At 31.5% G+C, this 26,581-nt stretch overlaps 3 protein-coding genes across 5 annotated transcripts in view; 2 read left to right on the top strand and 1 right to left on the bottom strand.

Moving 5' to 3' along the window:
• Window positions 1–1,107: 1,107 nt before the first annotated feature.
• Window positions 1,108–12,852, top strand: LOC132728871 (UBX domain-containing protein 1-like). The gene is made up of 10 exons (XM_060714559.1): window positions 1,108–1,263; window positions 5,147–5,200; window positions 5,922–6,134; window positions 6,773–6,904; window positions 7,667–7,786; window positions 8,381–8,452; window positions 9,005–9,056; window positions 10,424–10,549; window positions 11,142–11,322; window positions 11,885–12,852. Exons 1-10 carry the CDS (start codon window positions 1,208–1,210, stop codon window positions 11,926–11,928), a joined length of 1,050 nt encoding a protein of 349 aa, XP_060570542.1. The 5' UTR covers window positions 1,108–1,207; the 3' UTR covers window positions 11,929–12,852.
• A 1,471-nt stretch (window positions 12,853–14,323) lies between these two features.
• LOC132728872 (probable palmitoyltransferase ZDHHC24) lies at window positions 14,324–16,500 on the bottom strand. The gene is made up of 2 exons (XM_060714560.1): window positions 15,977–16,500; window positions 14,324–15,603 (listed from the first exon to the last, which is right to left on the bottom strand). Exons 1-2 carry the CDS (start codon window positions 16,334–16,336, stop codon window positions 15,049–15,051), a joined length of 915 nt encoding a protein of 304 aa, XP_060570543.1. The 5' UTR covers window positions 16,337–16,500; the 3' UTR covers window positions 14,324–15,048.
• Window positions 16,501–24,130: 7,630 nt separating this feature from the next.
• Window positions 24,131–26,581, top strand: part of LOC132728894 (uncharacterized) — a 105,550-nt gene continuing 103,099 nt past the window's right edge. The window contains exon 1 of one of the 3 annotated variants that reach the window (XM_060714591.1): window positions 24,131–24,277. The gene's annotated coding sequence lies outside the window, so the exon portion shown is untranslated. The remainder of the gene's footprint in view (window positions 24,278–26,581) is intronic. The other 2 variants (XM_060714595.1, XM_060714592.1) reach the window with 2 other exon arrangements.

Raw genomic sequence — 26,581 nt, 5'->3', positions numbered from 1 at the left:
CCAGATACCTTTATACCTATGACGAAGTGAATAAAGTGGGTAACCCAGTTAGGGCCTTAAAAAATTAAGAAAAGTTAATCAGGTTATTATATGATTTATATAGTTTGGAAAAATCCAATACGTGTGCACAGTTCTATACAAGATTTTGAAATTATCTTAAAAATTATATTTATGCGAACTGAAGGTTGCAACTAAAGAAGCAATTAATGAAAAAGAGAATTGATAAAAAATATGTTGAACTACATTGAGCGTACTGTAGAAGTAATTTTCCTGACGTCATTTGGTTTATTGACATCATATCTGGCGTCATATATTAGACGTGTAAGCATCTTTTTTTAATGCTGTGCATATGTCGTGTAAAAATGCACTTGATTGCCCTATCTGGTTGGTGAAGCGTGTTAGAATGCTCGTTTTTGCACTCTTTCTAAAGATTCAAATACCCCTTTAAACCTTGGTGTCAAAACCACATTGTTATATTCCAAATTAGGTCTAATTAAAGTTCCGTGTAATTTCCGAAACTGTTTTGGAGTAACATGTAAAAATAATTTTTGTATCAATGCAACTTTGCTATTTGCATTATTTTATAGTTATTATTGTGTTCGTCAGTCTTAAACTGAATACCCGAGTCTCTTTCTTGGTTTTTATTTTCAATGGAAATTCTGTTTAAAGCATTTGTCAGTATTAAACTTTAACAATCAATTTTTACTCCATTTATTTAGTAGATCTGAATCTTTTTGCATATTGTCAGTGTCGTCATGTGTTTCAGTTAATCCACTTTTCACTTGAATCACGGATTTATATTAAAGTCCGTGCTTGAATGTACCCCCAACACTTTCAGTGAACTATAACGACTTTCAGTATATATCTATTGGATTAGCTGAAAATTTCGTTTAAAAATCTCTTCAATATTTTTTTAAAAGGAATAGGCCCTATATCCTGGATACTTAAAAAATCAGAAAAACTCTTTAATTTATATTTTCCACATGATAGCTTGTCATATTTGCTTTGTCTTCATACACGACACTTATTTTGCGTAATAACCTCAGTAAAAGCAAACCACTTTACGCTTTACAACTCTCTTTGTGGCAATTACAATAAGTTGAGATCATAAATAACGAGTTGAGTTATTATAAGAATTGAATACTCTTCAAAGTTTACTTCCAGAGAAACTGAAGCAAAACGAAACAAAATTTCCTTCTATATCAGTATGTCAGAACAGATGATAAACTCATTGCTGGAAATGGGGTTTCCCCAAAATAGAGCGTAAATATGTTTTTCAATTTTATACAGTTTACTCATTCAATTATTGATAAAATAAGGTCTACCGGCGAATAATTTTGGTTTTCGTCATATCATTCACTGTGTAGAATTTTAGATACACATCTAACATGTCTAAATCTTTTACCTTTAATTGCAAGTTAATACAAGTTTCGGTGTCAGCTTTCAATAAGGTGCTTACAATCGCAATAATTCATCATTTGAAATGTATAAGTGGTAGTCTGAATATTCCCCACCTTACCAATTCTTCCCCTGGCTGTTCTGGGTGAACTGTGTACGGGTATAATTCATCCGAATTACAGTTGAATTACAGTCAAATGGGCCCCATGGCAGATCGGCCCACTGCGAAAAGTCCCCAAAAGAGTCAAATTAGCTCAGGTCGGGTCTGCCTAATTACCGACAAGAGCCTATATATTGCAAATAAACACATACAAATGTGTTTTTATGATTGTTAAACATGCAGGGCATATATATTTTTCATATGTGATAAGTTTTTGATAATTTTTTTCTGTGTTTTTTTTTTTTGTATGTGTACCAACAAGAAAAATTCGAGTGCAACGAGTACTGTTACTGTAACGTTAACACCGACAAGAAAGATTTATTATTTACATATGCCTTATTCTCATCGATTCGTGCCTTCTCATCGATTCGTGACCTAAATAATTGTCTGGTATAAATACTTCTGCAAGGACATACACTATCCGAAAAGTACACAAGTTTTATTAGACACTCGATTTGACAATTCTATCCAATCAAAATGCGTAATTGAACAGGTGTAAATGACCTTACCCTAATTAGCTGGTGACCTAATTACTTTAAAATAATCGATATTGACAGGGCCTTTTTACCTTCTTTAACAGGGGCCGGTTTAGGGCTGCTTCCCCAAAGAAAATTTCTTTAAAATCATGCAGTTTTCCCCAAAAATTAAATTTACATCAAGTTTTTTCTTCCACTTTTGCAAATATACAGTGTAATTTTTCCCCAAAATTAAGGGCTGGGCTGCTTCCCCAACCTGTGAAAAAAAGCCCAGATTGATGTTTTAAATTATCAAACACACTTACACTTAAGCCAAAAAAATATTCATTATGCTTTTAAGAATTTACTTAAGACTTTGAAACATATATTGATCAGATTGGACTGAAAATAACCATGTGAACATTTAGTGGGGTGAGCACCTATATTTTGATGACTACACAGGGTGAATCGGATTTCACGAATCGATGGGTAAGCGTCCAGCTGAGCTTGACAGTCATGGTTGACATGCTCAGATGCTCTAATCTTTGAGCGGTTGTTTTTGCAGTGAAGTTTAAAAATATATACTTACTTACATGTATAGCTATTTTTTTTTATTCGAATCAAGCCCTTTTTGGGAAGGATAAAGTTTTTGAATCCTTAACCCTCCTTTTCTGTCCTGGTTTCTTAGCTATTGTAGCTGTTTTAGGGATGACAAGTTTGCCATCAGTTGACTGTAAAGTTTCTTTCTTTTCATGGACTCTATTTTTTATATAAATTGTTTAAAAAAAAATATTTTTTTTTTTTTATTTATAGTTTATTTTGAATTGTCTGTGTAAAACTATTATGTATATTATTATAAATAAATGACAAAGTAATATAAATCTGTCACCAAATTTTCTCAGAAAACAAATATCGCAGAAGACAGAGAAAGGGATAGCGATAGAAATATCATATTCAGATGCTCGTTCATTGGTCACTTTTTTCTGGGGTTTCATATTGTGACAACAGGGAATGTGTTATTATTTTCCCCTATGACATGTATGATACAAAAGAGAAAGAACATCAAAACATTCTACAATCTGATTTATACTATTTCTTATTTACATTATAATTAACAAGAAGACATGTCTTCTTGACGTACAATGTTTTCTACAATATCTGTGATTTTTCAAATTATCTAAAATAATCAAATATAAATCTTTATAAAGCAACAACAAAAATACAGTTGATCACAATTCATAATATTGATTGCACTAAAATAGCAAATACATGTATTTATACACACCACTGGTTGCCCATATGGGCAGTCCTCCAGAAGAGTGTTAGTCATTTTATATTTTGAAGGATAGTTGGCCAGCCCGGCAATAAAGATATTGAATTGAAATTGCATGAATTATCTCTTTCTTTCGCAGCTTTTCATTTCGAAATTGTTTTAGCACCTTTTCACCTCAAGCGTTTACTATGAACAAGGGCAATACACCTTTAAAGTTTTTCACAACTTTGATTAAGTTAAATCGCTCAAAGCTAACTGAGTGAGAAACACACGCACACAAGCTTTAATTGAGTAATATCACTCAATTTTGTTTTGAGCAATCAAATTTTAAATTTGTTCTTGAAAAAATATTTTTATTGCCCTGAATATGTTATATGTATATATGCTAATAAAAAAATTGAATTGAATCTTCGAAAACATGAAGAAATACATGATGATATTTTTGTAGGTAGACATGAACAAATTTCTTGTCGTTAGACATGAACACATTTCTTGTCGTTAGACATGAACATATTTCTTGTCGTTAGACATGAACACATTTCTTGTAGGTAGACATTAACACATTTCTTGTCGGTAGACATGAACACATTTCTTGTTGGTAGACATGAACACATTTCTTGTCGGTAGTCTAGACATGAACACGTTTCTTGTCGGTAGACATGAACACATTTCTTGTCGGTATGTAATATGTAATGTAATATCAATGATACGAAGATGGCCGAGTTCTTGACGGTGAGAAACCGAGACTGACTTCTTGTCGGTATAGATATTTGCCTATAAACATGGTCCAGTACTATGTACTACTAATAATAAGTTAGGGATAAAATAAGTTGAGACAACTAAAAAAATAAAGATAATAAATATAATAATAATTTTAAAAAAATTGTCAAGGGGCCACTGACTTTTACAGAAAATAAGCAGAATTTTCAACTAAAGAGTAATCACGAATGTATCAAATCGAAAAAAATGGAATCTTGGTGTCTGAAATGGAAATTGAATCAAATCAAACTTTTTGTGTATTGTTGCAGCCCTAAATAGAATGCATCCAATTCACAAAAAAAATGTTAAAATCTCTGTATTCAATGCATGAATTGATAAAAGACACAGGATAATTGTTTGTTTCTCACAAAATTATTTTACTTCAAAATGCAGACAGACAATTATATGAATGAAAAAAATTTAATTGTAAGTGAAGTTAGGAATGAATCAACAAAAATAACACATGCTTAATAACATTCATAACAAGAATCACTAGCATCAAGCTGTTATTTCATAATGACTTAAGTTATGTTTATGTTTAAGTGCAATTATCAGTTAATAACCTTCTTGAATCCAATTTAATCCAAAGTAAAATGTTTCACAAAAGTAATTCTAGGGCCGATTTAACTTGACTAATTTTGGGGGCAATTTTACTTTTTAAAGATGTATTGAGGCCGATTTGACTTATTTTGAGGCTGATCCGACTTGTTTGCATTCATCTAGAGAAAGATCAAACCCAAAACAGACAAATCAAAATGTTAGCCTTTTTAACCTATGTAAGCCCTCAACGTATTGTGCACTTCATGGCACCCTTAGTATAAAAAAGGGAAAATGTGATTGCTTATTAATTGTGTTTACTTATTTGTGATTTATTTCAGTTATTAATTTGTGACATGACATACCAGAACATATCTTTAACCACTTCAATTGCTACTTGTATTGAAACAAATGAATGGAGTAGATTAATTTATCATTAAACCTTTATGACCCTTAATCACCACCTCACAACCTTACTGTCTCACATTGAAGGTAATGAATTTAACACCTTATCATTCATGAAATAGTACTCTATGCTTTATTTCAATTGTTAATTTGTTACAGAGAAAAGGCTCTTGCAAAGACACAGTTTCAAGGTGTACAGCAGGCTATGGAATGGTATGTGCTACTATATCTGTATGATTAAACTATTTATATATATTTTAAGTGGTGCTTACATAGTGAATTTAAACTAAATCATGTCAGACTTTTAGTTATTAGTCCATGCAAATCTAGAACACAATTTTCTGTTCTAAAATATTCCTACCACAGTGACTAGAAGAACCGTAATGAATCGCCAGTGCATTGCTATATTGTATCTAGTAATGCCCAGAATTGTTTGGTGTAGAAAAGTGTTGTTGTTTTTGGTTTTCTTTTTGACAGATATAAATTGTACTTTTTTTTGTAAATTGGCTAACATTTTTCAAAATCCCTTTTTTTTCATTTTTCATCTTCAAACTAGGACAAGAAGAATCTAAATCATGGTTTTTATAATTTGTGTTGCTCGCTAATTATTACAGCTGATTTGCAAAAATCTTTAAATCTATTATCTAGTTTATGCAGAATACTTTCTATTTAGTATCAGTTGTAATACAAGTCAAACAGTAATTCAAAAATTGTATCTTAATTCATTATTTGTTGCATATTATGAGTACTGTATGTACATGTTTCACTATGGATATTGATATTCTATATTGTCAATATAGCTTAGAAAAAATTCAAAATTGATTTAAACATTTACAAATGTAAAGATTGCATTTCACATTCATGTACCTTAGCTTAGCTTAATTAAGACAGGGTTCTTACAAATTTTTACAAATTCACACAACATGATATTCAGGTTGTTTGCTCATGAAGAGGATGCAGATATAGATGTTCCCATGGCAGAACCTCAAGGTCACACACTGGGCAGTACCTCCACAGAACCGGAGCCTGAAGCCATGGACAGTGCCTCTACAGAACCAAAACCAGAAGTAGTAGAGGCTGATGGTACAGCAGGGGGAGATAATGAAACACAACCACCTCTAGAAGCAAAGTCTTTTAAATGTGATGAGTAAGTTTGTGTCAGGCTTTCCTTGACTGCTCAAATCAATAATTGTTTAAACATGCATATCTCTGTCATAAAGAAGGGTGTTTTTGGTTCTGTCAGACTCTTGGTAACTACGCTTTATATCCCTGAAGGAACTTCAAACAATATGGGTCTGTCCTCGGTGGTCCTTCCGCCATTTTCAAATTGTGTCTGCTCTGTTTCCTTGAACTGACATAAGAAAATTATAATTGATAGAAATGTTAACCAAAACAATACACTGTGCAGAGTGCATGTTTGGGCTTCTCAGATCTGGTGCGATTTAAAGGTGAGGGGGAGGGCACACTCATCACCTTAAATTTTCCAAGCTCATATTTTAATATAATATAATATTGTAAAATTAGTTCCAGTAACATAAGATCATAACAAAATATGTACAGCAATATCATAATTGATTCTCCAGGGTTTCATACTCCTATATACAATATTATTTTCATTTCTGTCAGGTGTTCATGTAATACAAGAAGTATATTTCACAAATTTTTTATGGTTTTGTCATATTATGTAAATATAGCACATTAATGTATGGTTTATATCAGATGCAATATATCGTTAGATAAACAGATATACAATACATTACTAGTTTATAATAAATTATATTTCAGATGTGGTAAGTTATTGAAAGATGAAGATGCAGTACAGTTTCATGCAGCTAAAACACAGCATGCAAGTTTCTCAGAGTCAGTTGATGAGGTTAAACCATTATCACAGGAGGAGAAACAAGAACAACTTAGAAAGTAAGCATTCTTTTCCAGGGTCTTAATTCAATTATCATTGACATTATTAAATTAAGCAGGTCAATAGTTTTCTGTGAAATTATTACTTTGTTAAATGTACAATCTTAAAAAAAACAACAAAAACAAACAAACCCTGCACTTTATCAGTAATGAAAAAAAACATAGCTGAAAATATTATAATGGACATACCATGAAGAAAAAATTTCCATAACAGGATTTCAAAATTTTGAAGCTTTATCTATATGTTATATCAATTTGTGTTTGTGTATTTGAGTTTATTTATGCTCCCTACCGATTGCCCATATCAGGAAGTCCTCCAGAAGAGAATTAGTGATGTTAGATTTTGGTGGATAGTCCTTGATTCAGATACAGAAAGATACCCCAATTTCAGAAGTTTCTCCTGTTTCTTAAGTGTTCAAGCACTGGTACAAGGGACCTTAATTTAAAGTATCAACCAAAAGACTGATTAGTAATGTTAGTTGGACAGCCACAGATTTGAACCCACAATGTTGAGACTACAAGCTCTAACCGATTGAGCTATGAGGGCTGAATATATTTCAACTGTTTCATTGCTAATGACAATATTGGCAGACATACATGTAGGCCACTTGTTTAGTGCCAGGCCAGCCACTACTAAGAGTTTTTTTAATTTGTAACTGAAATCAGTTAAATTCCGACAAAATAGATAAGTTGATTACAAACTTAGGGTTAAAGAATAAAGTTGTAGACTCTAGTCTTCATCCATCTTTTGTTTGATTGCAGGCTTCAAGAAAAGTTGAAACAGAAGCGATTAGAAAGAGAGGCAGAAGAAAGAAAAGAAGCTATACAGCGAGAAAAACAGCGTAGAACATTTGGAAAAGATGTTGTAGCGTCAAAAGAAAAGTAAATATTTCATGTCAATTTTATTGCATGTTATTATAGTCTTTTAATGTTCTTGAAATTTGAATGAAATATTTCTGTAAATGTAAGTCAGAAATGGCCGTCATAATTTTAGAAAGGAGATAATAAAAAGCATGAAATACTTGTAAGAATGATAACTGGTTAATTTGTAGTTTGTGAAAGACTGACAAAATGGAACTGAACCTAATTTTAAAATAAGAACTTATATACAATCTGCTGGACCTGTTAGGGTAATAGTTAACATGATTTTACACACTGTTATACAATTGAAATTTTATCCAATAAAACTTATTATAGTGTCACAGCAATATGGCTTGCCATAGCTGTCTGTATATTATCAGGCTAGACTGGCAAAGCTGTATATACTGTTGGCAGCTTAAAATAATATTGTTGTTGAAGTCCCATGCATTGGTAATGCACAGTTTCAAATTTAGAGCAAGACAATTCATTATACAAATTTAGCTTGATAATTGTTAAGATGTCCTTTAATGAAAGGAAATTTGCTTCTCCGTGTAAAACATGTCTGATAAAATGCTTTAAATTGCTATGTTTATTAATTATTTTATAAATATTCAGGTTAGCAGAAATAGAAATGAAGAAAATAGCTGAACAAAGAAGAAGAGACAAAATGGAGGAGAAAATGGCAAGGTAAGTGACACTTATCTTTATCATTCTCATTGATAAAGGTCAAGGTCATAAAGGTAAGGCTAAATTCTCGGTTAATAAATGGTTCATATACTTATAATGTTGTTTATTAGTAATATAAATATTTTCCTGTACAACCCTTTCTATTTTAGTTTAATACATTAATGTGATAAATTGAAATGGTACCCACCACTAAGGGCATCATACCATTATAGGGACCTGCCGATCACACCCAAAATTTGACAAACCTTGGCTTTGAGTTTTTTTTTAATGTTTGTAGGTTTACTGATAGGTTACTATGATACGAGAAGTCCCTCAGTTCTTTATACTATATCTTAAGTAGTAATAACAATTCTTAATATCTTATACATACAATCATAACCATTTACACTTTATTGTTTAAGAAAACTTTACCATTTTGTCTTTAAAAAAAAAGAAAAGAGCACATACAACTATGTAACTATTTTAGTTATTGATAGAAATATGTGAAGCTTATGGTTTTCTAGCTATAACTAATTTTAAGCAAAAAAAAAATGATTTTTTTCTTTTTTTCAGACAAAAAGTAAAAGAACAGATAGAGAAAGATAAGAGAGAAAGAGCTGCAAAGGTGATATATTTTGATATATATCATTTAACTGTATCATTAAATGTAGTGGTGTCACGTTTAGAAAAAATGTTCACCGTTAAAACGGCGACGTAATAACCGTGCTAAACGTTTAACCGACCGTACTAATAAAATCCTTAGATTTTCAAAATCGAGTTTGTTTCTTTATGACAGAATATGCCATTTTGTACATATATTGTTGTACTCAAAATGATTACAATACATATCAGAATATGGAGTATCTATTTTCCGTGAAAGGTCGTATCGTATTCGATCAGATCCGAAAATAGATACATTGTTGAGTACAACTAAAATACAAACAATTGTCATATTTTGTTATAAAAACTAAATAATATTTTGAATCAATTTAAAACTTTTTCGCCCCTGTAATCAAATACTTACCTCGGTTACCGGTAACTGAATTTTCTAACCGTTGTTTTTTTTTGCTAAAAACCAACCGTAATCGTTTCAACGCATAAACATGACACCCCTTATTCAGTGTACAATGTAGCTACAGGGTGTGTATTATTAACAGATTGGCTATCCATATCATCTGTTAAAATCAGCTGTTTTGTTGGCACATCTGATGCGTCAGATAAAAATGAAAACCCTGAGCTATATAAGCTTTAAATACCTGTCATTAATGCAAATCTAGTAAAAACAAGCCTTTTTCAGTGGTTCCTTTTTTGACCACAATAGCATGAATGTGTGATTTTCAGCCCCTGCTACACCATCTAAAAGTTACTGTTGGGTGTGACATAAAACCAAAGTTCTGTGTGGTAATTGTTTCCATAAAGCATGATTAAGAACCATGGATATTTCTGAGTTGTAGAATTTCTGCATGAAAGGTTATCTAAAAACGAAGGAAATTTCAAATGCCTGATTTAAATAAGAGAAAATGTATCTACATCTATAGTTATATCAATTCATAATTTCTGATGTTAGTGATAATGAATTGTTACTAAAGACACCATTAGATCAATATAAAGCATATCTAATTTTTAAGTGATAATCATAATTATTATAAACTTTGGACAGTTATCTGTACCTTATTAAAAACAGTTTACATTTGAACAAGGAATGAAGTTAAAATTGTTATTTTAACCCTTGTTATGCTAAATATCTTCAATGGATTTGTCCATCTTTTAATCTGGGCAAAAACCATTTATCATTTTAGGTATCATATTCATATATACTAACTGAATAGCAAACAGTGCAAACCATGATCAAACTGCTTAGATGTGCTAACTGATCTTGGTCTGCACTGATCACAAGGGTGAATTCAGTTCAATCCACTCTCCCAGCAAATTAAGGTTTAAGTTGAAATGGATGCAGACTATATATTTACCAGTATGTTTGACATTTAACAGTTTGCGAAGCAGAATCAGGAATCCACACCAGCATCAACTTCCACACCTCAAGCTAGTACATCACCCACACCACCTGCAGCATCGGCACCGGCAGAGAAGAAAGATTACACAGAAACACGGTTACAGGTAATTGTCCTCTCGTGATATTGGTAATAAAGGAAACAATTGAATCTCATAGTGTGTATTGGTTAAAAGTCTGTTATTTTCAACATTACGTCTTTTTGCCATTAAGAATAACACTGTTGAACTTCCCGATGTTTTTGAAACAATTTATGTCCCATTGAAAGACATTGGATATTTTTTCCTGTTTGATGATGTGATTTTTTTCAAAAAACAGGAAAATAATCACAGTTTGGAAAGACAAATTTTGAACTGTACCTGTTTTGTTTACAGCTGTCGTGAGATTTAAGATAAATTCATGACTATAACATCAATGTTTTGTAAATTGTTTTATGTTCCTTCATTTAATTGTCTATTCATCAGTTTTGATTAAATTCCTGGTTTTATTTGAACATTTTTAACTTTCTTCCCTCTAAGTGCATAAAATAATTTTCAGTGATATTTTTACCTTTAGTCAAGTGTGCTGTCTCACAGACAGCTTTTGTTTACTAACATTTTTGGCATACCATGAATATTTGTAAAGACGTTCTATATTATTAAACATTTATTTCTCAATAATTATTTCAAAAAATAATTAATACATGTACTATAATTTCAGATAAGGTTAACAAATGGTCAAGCACTGACTCAAACATTTAAAGCCAAGGAACCATTAGCTGCAGTTCGATTATATATAGAAATGAATAGAACTGATAGTAAAGGAAATTTCTCTTTAATGACATCATTCCCTAGAAAAGTATTTGCTGGAGAAGACTATGAAAAACCTCTTACAGAATTAGGTATGTACAATGTTAGTTATCATTTATTAATTTAATATGCTGGGTTTTGTTTTATTTAAAGGATAGAATATTCTTCTGTTGTTGTTAACTTTAACAATTATACCGTTCTTTGATTGGACAATGTGACAACGAGTCATTAAGTTCAAAATTATTTAATGTTAATAAATAATTTATTTTAACTCATTATTTTTCAAGCATGATGAAAATGAAAAGGCAAGACCCTAACCCATTTAAATAAAAAAAAATGCACTAAATTCAGAAGAAACATATAAAGAAACTACCTTAGATTATAAATATAAAGGCATAAAAATGCTGGTCGATTTCGGTGTTTGACATATAAGTGACAATCAAAGAATTGTTTGGCTATGTTACTTAATCTTGCATTATCATTGGCATAACACTTTCTAAAGTGCTGTGTTCAACTTATACTTTGCACTTCAATATTTAATCATGTTTCAAGATAACTGTTGCATGGATTGTAACTGCCCTTTTAATAACTTGCAAAATCCTGGTTAAGGTTTTGCATTACATATGTCACATATATTTTTCTTATATTTTACAGGTCTTGTTCCATCAGCTGTTCTTATAGTTACTAAATCTCAGTGATCCAGACAGACAGGCAAACAGACAGAGATACATGTATATGCTTATATTAAGCTGCATTAGAAATGCTGAACAACACTCTATGGGCATTGTTTTGTGAACTGTTACATATCCAGAATAAGAAACAATAATTGAAAGTTGATTGTTACCATGGCAACAGTGAGATAAACAGTAGTGACATGGTAGGGTGAATCTGCTCATATGACATATACATGCAGTTCTTATGTTATATCATATAATTCTGAAATGAATTTGAGAATTCAGATTTTAATGTCAAAAACTGGTACTCTGTACTTCCCACCAGCATTCTTGATCGGGTGAATCTGCTTAAATGATCCGGAATGAAATCGGGAATTCAGACTTAACTGTCTGTAATCTGTGATTTAAATGATTAAACATTCTTCTTGTTAAACTGTAAGGAAGATAATTGAAATAAATGTTATTCCTTTTAAATATTACTTTGATACTTTTATATGTTTATTAAAATGTTCATTTAGATAAATTTGAAACATGCAGAGACAGGGTGAAATCATTGTCAGATACCAACATGTAACATAGTATTAATGTAAATTGTCAGGCCCTGGGTATCAGACGATTGATGAATATGTAAATAATAAAATATTTATTATGTAAGATGTGAAATGAACATGCTTACTAGTTTGCACCCATTTGTCATTTATTTAAGGTACAGCGACCTTGTTCTTGTAGTACTCACTTCGTCATTAATGCACAATTAGGGATTGGGAAGAGGCTTTAAGCTTCCAATACCAGAGGTTTATGGTCTTTAGTTCACTGTCTGCTTGTGTCATTTGTGATTCCTATGACCTTTTTAAATTATTCTGCTCAGGTACAAATTCTGATTTCCATGTTCCAATACTTTGTATTTTCAGAACAATAAACCATTTTACTAGGTGGCTTAAACTAATAGCACTACAATTTAGTTGTTGTTTCTGTTTTAAGTTGTAAAAAAAAAAAAAAACAGTATAGTTAAAATTATTTGCATGTTTATTGTCTTTGGGTGCAAGCTGTAGTATAATTCCATATAGCTGCTTGACAAAATGAAAAATCTAGTCAAGGATAAAATAAATTTAGATGCAAAGAAAGGAAATCTATATATGCCAAAATAAAACTTCTAAAAATATACAGAATTGTTTAATTAAAATATGTACATTTGCTTTTCAACTATATTTGTTAAAGGAACCTTATAATCCAACTGCTGTAAAAGAATTAATCTTTGACTGCAAAACATTCAAATTATTTTGTTTTTGTCATTACATGTATTTAGACAACATGTCTATTTCCAGATTTAATCTTCACTACAGTAAAATCACCCAAATATCAAACATATTATTAAAACTTGTTTAAACTTGATAAGTTGAATAGCTGTTTTTCCAAAAGAGGATTATTTAATTAAGTACTTAAGTAAACCGTAAGTTTAATGGATGTTTAGATTTCTTTGACTTCTTGCATTTACAAGTACATTGTATGTAGTCTTATTGTTTGTATGCATTATAAACCAGTATTACATTCTACTACATAAACTGTACTGTATAAATGGCCTAGTGGTAAAGGTGTCTGCCTCTCAAGTAATGGATCATGGGTTTAAGCTTTGCTAGGTTCACGACCTAATTTCCTCATATGACCAGTTAGTTCAAGGACATGAAATTTGTTAAATTCAGTTATGTAAACTATGCTTACCTAAATTTCTGGGAAGCTGGTAGTTTGTTTTTAAAAGTTCACACAGTGCTGACTTGGATTACAGTTAACTGCATTTATACTGAACATGGACATTTCAACATGACAAGACACCTGAGAAACTGATTTGCAAACTTTGGTTCATTACTACTTCAACTAAAATTAAGAGGAGCAGTGGCCAAGTGGTAAAGGTCTTAGTCTCCCAACCCATGGATCTTGGGTGGGAACCCTACTAGGGCAATATTGTCCAGGAAGCACTTGTTTCACAAGCTAAAATAAATTGATAATTTGCCCTAGTACCCAGCTCATTTATTAGCTGATTGAACCCAAAACATGTAAGTTATGCCCGTATCCAAACACTTTATATATACTTAACACATATGCAAGTAATTTATAAATTCAGTCTAGTTCACATGATGGGAAACAGAAAATTACACATGATTTTTCTTCACATAATTTACTTTTAATATGAAATATTCTGGATTTGAGCAAACATAATTATGAGGTTTACAAAATGGAAGGGACTTGTACAAGACCCTTTGCTTTATATATACAACACTTAGATTGATGTTGATAATTATGCACATGTATAAATTAACATAGATATATACATTACATTGAACAAAATATAAATATTCATGTAAAATATCAGTATAAATGTAGAATTCATTATCTAACTAATTGAAGAGATTGTCAAACTCTGATTAAAATGAAAAATATTAAACAATAACTAATTTATATCACAGGGACATATGTAGAAATAAATGAGAAGTTCTATAAAGAATAACAGTTATAACTTGAAACATATAAAAAGAAATATTGCATTTGAAACATGTAAGAGCCCTACTCAGTATTGTCTAAATACAACACATAGAATGTTTTACTAAAAAAAACTATTGGGGATTTTTCTATGATTTTAAAAAATGATTTTTTTTAATAAACTGAGGTTTGACAAATAAGTTGTTTGCAATGAAAGATGCTACACTACATGTACATGTATGTCTCTTTTGAATCAATCAAATTGTAAAATTATTTAAAAATTGAATATATACTAAATAAAGAATAAACAACAAATTTGTTAAATTTTACAAAGAGTAATATTTTAATATATTTAAAGATTTTGCATTGAATATTGAACTTTGAAGTGAGAAAATGATTTTCGATATAACTTCTGTTTCAATAAAAAATAAATACAGCATGGTTACAATAATTTTGAAACTAGATAATCCCTTTTGATTGTCTAACAAAATACCCTGTTCACTGCTATTATAATAACTGCTGACCTACTGTCACTACCTTTCTTAAATCCATCAAACTACACCTTTCTCCTATAACAGGACTTATTGCAGTAATAGCTGACAAACTGAACTTGCATCAACATGCCTTGTGGTAAAAGTTATTTAGCTACTTGTTTGTTTTTATCAGTCATCAATGTCCCTTATCCCTCTTATTTCTCAATTTCCACTGGATCCCATTCATTGGATTTTCAAATCTGTAAGGTACAAATAACAGAACTGGAATGGTTAAGACTGACCCGAACACAGACGTGATATTTTCCATCCTTGTTCCTGCATACCCATAAATGCCCTTGAACCCCTCGTACATTGTCAAACCTTCGAAAAGAAGGAAAATATGCCATAGGAATGCTAATACTGCGGTTATAAATGATCCTCCAGTTATAAAGCAGTGTGTGGCAATGAAGGCCTGCATAAAACTGATGGATCCCATGATGTATTTGACTAGAGCAACTGGTGGAAGGTATGTGAAGATTTCAAATGAGTTGAGAGGTAGATCTGCATGCAGGAATGACAGTTGGAGATTTAGGCAAAATCCCAGACAAACAGCTGTCCAGAGGCAAAACATGATGAAAAATTTCTGGTTGTGAAAGCCAATACACGAGCCTGTCAGGAAACAATGGTGAACACGCTTCAACATGCATTTACCGCAGTGTTTGCAATGATATGCTCTTGGTGGAACATCAACCTGCAATGTGAAATAGCAACATATTACTTAATAACTTATAACTTAATCAGCAGAGCTATAATTATGGGCATCCTCCTAAGCATGATTTGAATGTGTATTAAGTAAATTATTTAACAAGCCCAGAATTGGCTGTAACTTCCCAGACATTGGAATTCCAACAAGGATTCCCGTTGTGGAAAATACCTTAAAATTGACAAAAATGGGAAAAATTGAAAATACTTCATACTTTATACAACTTTTGTGTTTAACTGAAACAGTAGAGCACATTATTTGGGCTTGCAGTACTTCACATACTGGAAGTCTAGTTTAGAAAAGTATACATGCTTACGAATAAAATCATTTTTAATGGAAAATAAAATGAAATATTGCATACCTGGCACTTGAAGCAGCTCTTCCAGTCAGCCGGAGTCTCATCTGAATCTGGGAAATACTTTTCCTTTGTTTCTGCTTTGACATAATTTTCAGTGTCAAAATATGACCTATGCCAATTTACAATTGTCTCACAAAACAAAAATAGTGTCACCAAAGACGTGATCCACCTCGTTTCAGCATATACTCGAGGAACCAAATAAAACAAACTTTCAATTAGCAATGACACAAAGGAGATGAAGAAAAAGTTCATTCCAAATAAGTTGTTGTTTTGTTCCTTTGGTGTAAAATCTCTCGTGTTCCATTTTACACGAAGTTTTTCTTTCAAAGTTTCCTCTGTCTTGTTTCTTTCTCTTAGCTCCATTTCTGTTGTTCGCCGGTATCCAACTAAATTTTTGTGCAAATCGAAACTTGCTTAAAACACCTGTTAATTAACCGGAAGTTTACATACCTAGGCAACAACGTAAACTTCCGTGACTGGTTAGAAAGTTGTTAAAGTAGAGCGTTCCCGATTGGTCGGAAAATCGTGTACCCAGTCAATACTTTAATTGTTTCTATTTTTACACGAAGGGTTTTCCAGATCCAGAACGCACATGTTTTCGTGCTCCAATTAATTCACAGGTAGAACCTGGAAAAACTTATTATTGACTTTTTAATTGATTTCAATACGATACGATGCAATTTAAACAATTCAATGAACAATTATTTTAACTTACTTTACGATTTACTGTGTTACAGTACTGTACTCTATCACAGATATATAAATATTATATTTAGCTCCATGACTCTTTTTCGATATATAAGAAGAGGCCGAAAAACCCACATGCTGAGTTCCCGATAAAAACTTTTTTCAAGCTGATTTAGATTATTGTTAAACAGGTTTATACAAACTTTGCAACCCTTCAGAAAGAAAAGCATTTATTACATGCTTTTCGGTGGTTTATAGAAATATATCAGTGAAATAAAAATGGTAATTTCACTGTTTTAAACAGTGAAATTATCAATTTGATAATTTCACTGTTTTGAATTTAAGCCCCTTACGTTGTTTCAGTGAAATACCAGCGTGCACAGTACTGGGAACCAACTTTATGACGTGACGTCATAATTAAATGACGTCACATTGTATTATTATATGGCACGCTTTTCATTCAGTATTTAGGTTTAATTAATGTCTTTTTAAAACGTTTCTTTGCATATAATAAAAAGAAAATTTGTTTAGTTTAGTGTAAGATCGAAATATATTTCACCTATCTATCTATCTCTGGATACTGCCAACTCCTCTTATGAGTGTTAAAGGCAGGAATTTAGTGCACGTCGGATTGTTAGTAAAAGGTGAAAAGAAAAACTAAAAAAGAAAAGTCCAAACATTGACATGCTTTGAAAGGTGAGACTGAAAATGTATTCTAGTCATGGTTAAAATGTTAATAGTGAAACAAGATGATAAGAGATAAAATAGTTTAAAAACACTTGGAGTAAGACTAGTACTGCAAACCCACCACTGTCTGTTTGAACTGACTCAGGTTGGGCAGGGTGGCAATGTTACTAGGAAGTTTATTCCATAGTATAATGCTATGAGGGAAGAGATAAGAGATGCATATGTCTGGTTAATCTATGTGGGGTTGGAACATATGTTGGGAGATTAATTGCAACTAGGTTATGGTATATCTTATAAAACATTATCAGTCTACAGTCCAATCTGCGATGTTCAAGGGATCGCCAGCCCAGTTCTTCCTGCATGGCTGTGACACTAGAGTGAGGGGAGTAATCCCTTTTAACCCATCTTATTGCACGTCTCTGGATCATCTCAACTTTGTCAATATTGGTTTTAGTGTAAGGAGACCAAATAGTTGAGGCATATTCAACCTGTGGGCGGACCAGGGACTTGTATGCTAGTTCTTTCACTTTCTCATTTTTAGTAATGACATTTCTTTTAGTAAAGCCAAGGGATCTGTTTGCATTGGAAGTTATTCGAGATATATGTGTATTAAATTTAAGGTCAGCAGATAGATCTAGTCCGAGATATTTAGCCTTTGTAACAGACTCTAGGACTTGGCCATGGAGCATATATTTGTGTTTAATTATGGTTTTATTTTTGGTGATATATTATACCTTGTGAACACCAAAAGTTCATATTTCACTCGTGGCTGCGCCACTCGTGAAATATACCTTTTGGTGCTCACTCGGTGAAATATATTCCGATCTTACACTGAACTAAACAAATATCCTCTATTTCATTGAGAAAAATGAAGAATATTACAAAAATAAAGAAATAAAAGGTAAGAATTTTTCAATGGGGAAATTGTAATTATATAAAGGCTATCAGTGATATTTTATTCCGCTTTAGATTATTAAGATAAACTTTATGTAATGATGCATGCCTTAAACTAAAATGCACTATAACACCTTTAAGGCTTTATTCTTGAATTGATTGACATGTCATTGTTCATTTCTTTTTTAATAAGAAGGTGTGAAAAATATTGTAAAAACAGCTCAGAAGCAATCTATTGTATCTCAAATAATCTAAAGAAGGATGGATTTATCTAACTTGCCATGTATTTACTTGTTCTGTAATTGACAGAGTTTGAAAGACAGTCCAAAATACTTTGTGAGCACATGACTTGTTATAAGCATTTGGTGCAAAATGAATTTATCTAATCTTTTCTTATACACATAATGTACTGTATGTGGTCATTTTCTTTTATTTCCAGAAGTTTGCCATTATATATATAAACATTGTAGAAAGATTGGCATAAAGAAAATGAAATAGCTTAGTTGATGACTCAGCTCGGCCATAAGAGAACTTGTAGAACAAATTTATATGCACTTTTTGGTAGAGAATTACAGGTATTCATTTACAGGCAGCTACTTTCAAACTAGTTTTTTATATTATGAATTTATCAGATAATTAATACATGATTGTGTAAGACAGAAGATATATTGTGGTTTAAAAAATCTGATCAGCATGTAGGCCTTCACCTTTATGGTTTCAAAATTGGCTGAAGACAATGAATTATTCCATGTGAAGAAGTTTAATCAATCATTCTTGTAGAAGGTCAGTGACCTCTCTTCACAGGTACTATCAATCAAAGTTGCCATAATTGTGATCTTAAACTCTAACCATGAGACTTTGTGTAGTGAACCTATACCAAGATTGTTCAAATTATAGCCCTGGGGTCAAAATTTGCCCCTCCCTGGGGGTTATTGATTTTCACTATGTACATATAGTAAAAAATTAAAAAATCTTATTGTCTGAAGGTACAAGGCTTAGAGCTTTGGTGTTTGCTTTATAATATCATCCATAGGTCCTCTACCAAAGTTGTTCAAATTTTGCCCCTGTTTGTCAAAATTGGCCCTGCCCGAGGGCATTGATTTTCATTATGTACACATACATGTAGTAAAAACAGAAACTTAAACAAATTTTTTTCTGAATTGGAGAAAGCTACAGCTTAGCTATTTGACATGAAATGTTGTTTGGTGGACCTGTATCAAGATTGTTTGAATTAAACCCTTAGGTTAAAATTTTGCCTTGTCCAAGGGGACAGTGACTAGTGATGTTCCGATTGTCGCAAGTCGCCGACAATCAGTTACTGTTATGTAAAACGACAATAATCGATTCACAAAAATTTGTTCCGCGACGTCGTCGAAAACGTTTAAAGTATCAAAGGGAATTAATTCTGACGTTAATTTTCTTTTTGGAACACCTCACCGAATGCAAAAAATCATCTCAGAGACAATTTGGAGTTGAATAGGATCAATAAGAGATTTAAACAATAGTAATATAATGTGATGTGAATGGTATTATTTGACATCCATTGAAAAATAAAATCTATTTCGTAAAATTATGACTATATAAGGCTAAAACTGTGTTGAAAAGTGCTTAATGGAGTTCGTGTTACTAAATATTATCAAGTGCGTTGGTAAGAAATGTTACTTCCCTATTTCTTTTTAACGCGACTTTATTCGAAAGTTATCGATTATGTCCCATCCGACTGAACCGATGATCGATTGGGACAAATTTCATCTGATTTCCATCACTAACAGTGACCTACTTTCTTGTCCTTTGATGTACAGCCATGAAATTTGGACTATGTGCACATTTTTATTTGTAAAATTGAACTTTGATATCAGGTGACCTAGATTTTGATGATGTGATATACTTTTTTGTCCTTTAATGTGCAGCTATGAAATTTGAATCATGTGCACAGATTAAGATGTAAAGTGAACTTTGATATCAGCTAGCCTAGATTTTGACAAAGTGTCTTACTGTGTACAGTCATGGAATTTTGGCCATGTGAAATATGACCTTCACCACCAAATTCACAAGACTCAACTGCATTGATAGATTCCTACTCTGATCTTTTATTTGAATAACAATAGATTTAACCACTAACCTAATAATAAGAATTAGATAGGTCAGTGATCTATGCACAATGGTAATCTTCATTTGTATAGAAACAAAAAAATTCTGTTCCTACATTACTATTTTGTAGTGTTGTATTTATGCGGTGACATAGCATTTTTCACAAATGCAATCTTGTTTTTAACTAGAATTTTAATTCTTTTTCTCCTATCTTTAAGTGTAAATATTTACAGGCATGTAAACAAATTCCTAGCATGCAAGTTAATCACAGGAAAGTTGTTGACAGAAATTTAATCATTAAATTAACATGGTAATGAATTTATGATAACATAGAAATAACCTCAGAATGAATATACACCTTAACATGATTTACCTACATGCTTGTATCAAAATGATCTAATGATGGTAATGGTGTTTACAGAGGTTTCAGTTACCTTGCCAGTAAATTAATTCTTATCAGTTGATAGCATAGTTAGTGTATTCATTAAAGGGGAAATACTCTGTAAGGAGAGAATTATATTTTAAAGGAAGGTAATCATCCAGTCTTAATTAATGGTTAAATTTTCATGGGCGGATTTTTTCCCTCTACCCTAGCTGTTTTCCTCCTAAAAACATTTGTATATTTCCCAGCATATTCCTGCTTATAGGAGGAATCTGTGATATGTAAACCTGAAATGCCTTGGACGTTTTAAGCCTAGTAGCTTCTGCATTTTCAGGTACGGGTTGTCGGGCATTCTGATATCCATTTGATTCCAGTTGTTTTCTAAATTTTTTCATACAATCTGACTACAGGCCAATGGTTGTTAACATAGTTTAATTGTAAGTCACTTTTTACAGAAACAGCAAAGGAACAGGACATTTCAGAAAAAAAAGTGACATATTTAAATACAGCTGTTAGTGACATATTTAAATACTGCTATTAATTAATGGTTGGAAGAAAAGTAAAATCGGGAAAATAATTTGAAAGCTTGGGCTTTTGGGCGTAAAGGAAGCTACGCTCATGAAATGTATTGTTGATCAACATCAGAAGTAAGTTTCAAGGTTAATTTCTTTTACAGATATAAAAAGTCAAGCCGCAATGTCATACTTAATGACTGTAAAATTACTTTGTTCTTACCTGTAGGAAAAAAAATAGAATTATGATAGACCTTCCAGCATTGTTATAATACTCTAGATGGTTTGTCTGTTAATGTAATTTTCTGTCATTTACCTTGTAGTTCTGATACTTATCTCAGTATCTGCAAGTATTACAAGAGATTTTGTTAGATTCTTGAAGAGATACAGTCAAACCTGTGTGTAGACATGCACTATACAGATTTGTATCTACCTGGTAAATGACATGTGTGATAGAGAATGTTTTCCCACTAATATTGTGTGATTTCTTTTAGATGATTTACTATAAATCTCACAAGACATTGTACTTTTAAACCCAAATCAATGGGGTTTTAATTTTTTTTTAAAGACACATTCTTTAAATTTACTGTGTATCAGAATAGAAATAGATTATGGAAAATGCCATTATTATATTACCGTCTTCATTCTTGTGACTGACAGAGGTGGAAGATAGATTTATCTTTAGATTGTATGTGGTTGTACACTTTTTAAGTTCTAAGATATCATCTGAATGACTGAGTCACCCCATCAGAAGAATGATTAAGTACCAGTACTTGTTGCCATCCCTACTATTGTGAAAATTAAAATTTAATCAAATATGCATTCGCATCATCAAAAAACACAATTTCAGTCCAGGTCTGTCTTATTTAACAGATTCTAATCAAAGTTCTGTCAATTCTTTCATTAGAAGGTGTTTCATAAATATAGGTTTTATGTTGTTCTAAACAAAATAGTATTTTATTTTAATAAGCATTGAACATTTTACAATATTGCTAGCATAACCTCAATTACAGAATACATGAAAAGAATATGGTTCATAGAAGAGTATTAAATTAATTCAGATTCACATATTGGTCTGTGTAATTCAAAATAGAATTAAATCACTTCTGTAAATAAATATTATCTCAATGATTTAACAAACATATTTTTTATTTGTTTTGTTTAAGATTCTCTTTGTTAAAACATGTATTTGAAATTATTTGCCTACTTTAGGACTTTTAAACCTTTGAAAATAACTAAATGTCATTTTCCAAGATCACAGATTATGGTACCCTAACACCATACATATTTTCTAAATATAATTGCCAAATTAAATTTTATTTTTTCTCCCTTTATGTAAGTACTTTTCATTATGTTGTAGCAAATGAAATATCTATTACTTTACTGCTGTATGACATCTGTCAAAATTTACTACAGAACAAAAAACACAAGAAAATCCTGCTGATAATTGTACAAAAATGTACACATGTCATTTTCTTATCAAAGTTTTTATGGAAAAAGCAATTAAGATTGAGTGTTTTAGGATTTTATGCAAAGAACAGATGAGTTTTTTCACAGTTTAAGCTTAGGATCTATTCAGTTTTTGATGATATATTTGTATAATATAGCCTTTTTTTGAAGACTGAACTCATGATTTAAAGTTTGAATTATATTTCTTTGATGGTTAATTTGTATGCTGTCAAATATTTTATTGTTTGGGTATAAAAATCTAAGGACTTGTCAAAAAAGTTTAGGTAATATGTGGATGTTCAGGCTTTTTGTTGTACTGAGAGAATCATTTTCTTAACTTTTGTCACATGACTTTAGTTCTTCTTGACAGTTTCCATTGTCTTGGTATTCATTTTTGTGTCGCCTTGAAAAAGGCGACATATAGGAGTTACTTTTGTCGGCGTTGTTGTCGTCGTTGTCGGCGTCTGTGTCGGCGTCCCCTTAAGCTTGTCCGGAGTATAAGTCAGTCATTATAAATTAGATTGACTTCAAACTTGGTATGCATGCTTCTTATAATCACCCGAAGTGCAGTGCACAAGAACCGGTACTCTGCAACTCTTATTTATCGAGTTATTGCCCTTTTTTAATTTTCATACTTTATTTTTGTCCGGGCCATTTCTCCTAAAGTATAAAATCTATGGACTTGAAACTTCATAGGATGATAGATCTCATTAAGAAAAAGTGCAGTGCACAAGAACTGGTACTCTGCATTTCTTATTTTTTGAGTTATTGCCCTTTGTTAATTTTCATACTTTATTTTTGTCCGGGCCATTTCTCCTAAAGTATAAAAGCTATGGACTTGAAACTTCATAGGATGATATATCTCATTAAGAAGAAGTGCAGTGCACAAGAACTGGTACTCTGCATTTCTTATTTTTTGAGTTATTGCCCTTTGTTAATTTTCATACTTTATTTTTGTCCAGGCCATTTCTCATAAATTATAAGAGCTTTAGACTTGAAACTTAATAGGATGATAGATCTTATTGATAAGAAGTGCAGTGCACAGAAACTGCTGCTCTGCATTTCTTATTTTTTGAGTTATTGCCCTTTGTTGATTTTCAAATTTCATTTTTGTCCTGGCCATTTCTCCTAAACTATATTGTTCACAAGGCGACACATCCGACTCGTGGAGTTCTAGTTTACTATACATGTAAAACTTTTTTATTTTCAGTAATTTCACAAATGAAATTGGTTTTATTTTAATTTAGATTTTTAATAATAATCTTTGATCTTTTGTTCCTAAATCTGTTGTTTTAAGTGCATTAACAATTTATTTAGAGACAAGTTGTTTTATGAGTATCTTTGAAAAGTAAGAAATATATTTTATATTTAAATCACAGAAAATACTTCTAAGTATTTATGTGTTATATAATTGGGCGTTGGATTTGTTTTATTGCTTGTAATTTCATTTTTTTTGCCTTTCAGTGAACAATGACTACTGTTTTCTACCACTTGAGAGAAGAATGGGACCAAGTTATTTGTTGAAGTGTTAGAGCACAATAATGTGGACCTTGAACTACCATGATCGCAAAGATAGGGTACAATCGTCTTGTCAATACGAGGGTAAGACAAATGAAAGAAATGAATGCTTAGACAGCAAAAAAAAGTGTGTAAATATTTATAGCTTTAATGAATAACAGCGAAGTTTTATTTGTTTAGTTTTTTTTGCAATTAATTCAATTTGTTACTTTTTTTATTAAAAACAGGAACAATGCCTCTTATTATTGTTTAGTGATAAAAATATTGGAAAAGAATTTTATCATAAGTTTTCATTGTATAATTGGAAGAAATTGAACAGAACTGTTCTGTTTGCTCTTTGAATGCTATAAACGATGAATATTATGAGCAGTTCTAAATTAAAGGCCCAAATGTATGAGTTTGACATGGTAAAAAAGTAAAAAGGGTCATTTATTGCGAATTAATAGTGAGTGAAGTATACAAACTAATACTTTTACGTATTTAGGGATTTTTCAACCCAGTAATAATCTGATGAGCAAGATTGACACTTTATAGTATTCACTGAAACTTCAGCTTTGATGCTTTTATTATAGTAGTAAAACATAATACATGTATTACATATCTGATTAATACAGATTACAATTTCAGAACAAGTGGCAATTGTGTCCAGCTTGTGCTAGGCCGGTGTGATGTAGGTTCAGTCTGTAGTTAATGCACTGATTAGCCTTAACCACCATTATAAAGCCAGGCCAAGCTGATGATCCAGCAGTCTGATCAGGTCCTATACTGTTGGCTGATTATTTTTATAGATTAGTGATTTTGAAATCCATTTAACTTAAAATGTTAATTAAAATAAAAAGAGGATATTGAATAAGTGTTAGTTCAATACTGAGTTTATTGGATGAGTTGAATAAAATTATACAGTAAAAACTCTGAAAACCGGACCCTGTCCGGCCTTAACCAAAAGTCCGGTTTTCAGAGATTTTATACATTTATTGATAATTATGATATGTTTGAAAAATAACTTTGTTACAATAAATACCCATAGAAAATCGCCCAGTTTTCAGAATTCAGCAGACATTTTCACAAAAAATCTTACGATTTATCTTAAGTTTTTCACTTACGATAATCGTAAGTTAAATCTTAAGTCATTTTCACAAAGCCACTCGTAAGTTAAAATTTTATCTTAAGATAAAAAATTCACTTACGATAAATCTTACGACAAAAACATCCCTAGCAACGGTCATTTGATAGTGATGTGCATGCTCTATATTTGATTCCGGTTTTAAAATCAAGTAATAAAGAGCTTGAAGTATCTATTGAACACAATCAAATTTCAATAAGAACAAAAAAATGATTCAAACTGATATAATTTATATCTTGATTGAAGTATCTAAAAGATTCAGAAAGAAGGTCTACTATGTTATTAATAAATAAAAAGGTACCCCTTGTACATGCTGGCAATGAAATCGAACTCACCAATTGTACAAATTATAAGTTTTCAATAATACTAGTCTACAGTATAGTTCACATTATTTTAAACTATTCATAACCCTCTCCATCGTGACGTCATCAAGTCATGACGTCACAAATGTATATGTTGAAAAATAATTATACCTCAATTTGTGTTATTTATAGCATACTGTTTGCTTAATATTTAGTTGTCCTTCAACGTTTTGTTTGTTTTTATTCAGTTTAGGTAAGAGATACATGATATTTTACCTTTAAGAGAGAAAAAAATACACTTACGAACGGGGAAGACCTATCGTAAAGTTACGACAAATTTTGCACTTAAGATTTTCTTAAGATTTTTTGTGAAAAGGAGATTTATCGTAAGATTTCTCTTACGACAAAAAATTATCGTAAGATTTTTTGTGAAAATGTCTGCAGAGGTTCCGGTATTTAGAGAATTTTTTCCAATGAACTTAAGGAGAAAATACTGAACTTTTAAAATCATTAACATTTAGCAAGTTTTAACGCACAAATGACGTCATGTCAAAATATATGTACGGCTGTGCAATGCCATTTTTACTGAGTCGCAAAACCAGCACAGGCATGTGATAAAGAGTTACATAAACTTAGCAGGGCATTCTCATCAGGCAAAAGTCTACAGTGTATTTAAGAGCAGAAAAGCTTCTTTGCTGTACTGAATATGAGATGAAGACACACTTGGCATTCTACTATACATTGTACTTACAATTATGTTGACTTAGCTTGAAAATCATTACATTTCCATGAAATTTATTGCCATTCTTTAACTCACTTGCCAAAATATTTTGTGCAGAATATTACAGAGTAAGTTACAATACTAAAAAAAAAAATGATTGCAGCAGCTTTGGGGAAATCATTTGTTCATAATAGCCAAGATCATTTGACAATATTATCACAAATTATGACTACATTGTCAGC

The sequence above is a fragment of the Ruditapes philippinarum genome, unplaced genomic scaffold (assembly GCF_026571515.1).
Source record: "Ruditapes philippinarum isolate M1 unplaced genomic scaffold, ASM2657151v2 ctg578_1_1_1_1, whole genome shotgun sequence".
Classification (NCBI taxonomy): domain Eukaryota; kingdom Metazoa; phylum Mollusca; class Bivalvia; order Venerida; family Veneridae; genus Ruditapes; species Ruditapes philippinarum.
Note: the sequence above shows the minus strand (reverse complement) of the source record. Positions and strands in the feature narration are given on the sequence as shown.

What these genes read in the sequence shown, in the direction of transcription:
- LOC132728872 (XM_060714560.1), bottom strand. Translation starts at nt 16,336, where the DNA reads ATGGAGCTAAGAGAAAGAAACAAGACAGAGGAAACTTTGAAAGAAAAA. An exon ending in AGAGCTGCTTCAAGTGCCAG is followed by an intron (nt 15,604 to 15,976) that starts GTATGCAATATT and finishes TTCACATTGCAG; the next exon opens with GTTGATGTTCCACCAAGAGC.
- LOC132728871 (XM_060714559.1), top strand. Translation starts at nt 1,208, where the DNA reads ATGTCAGAACAGATGATAAACTCATTGCTGGAAATGGGGTTTCCCCAA. An exon ending in GGGTTTCCCCAAAATAGAGC is followed by an intron (nt 1,264 to 5,146) that starts GTAAATATGTTT and finishes AATTTGTTACAG; the next exon opens with AGAAAAGGCTCTTGCAAAGA. An exon ending in AAAACCTCTTACAGAATTAG is followed by an intron (nt 11,323 to 11,884) that starts GTATGTACAATG and finishes TATATTTTACAG; the next exon opens with GTCTTGTTCCATCAGCTGTT.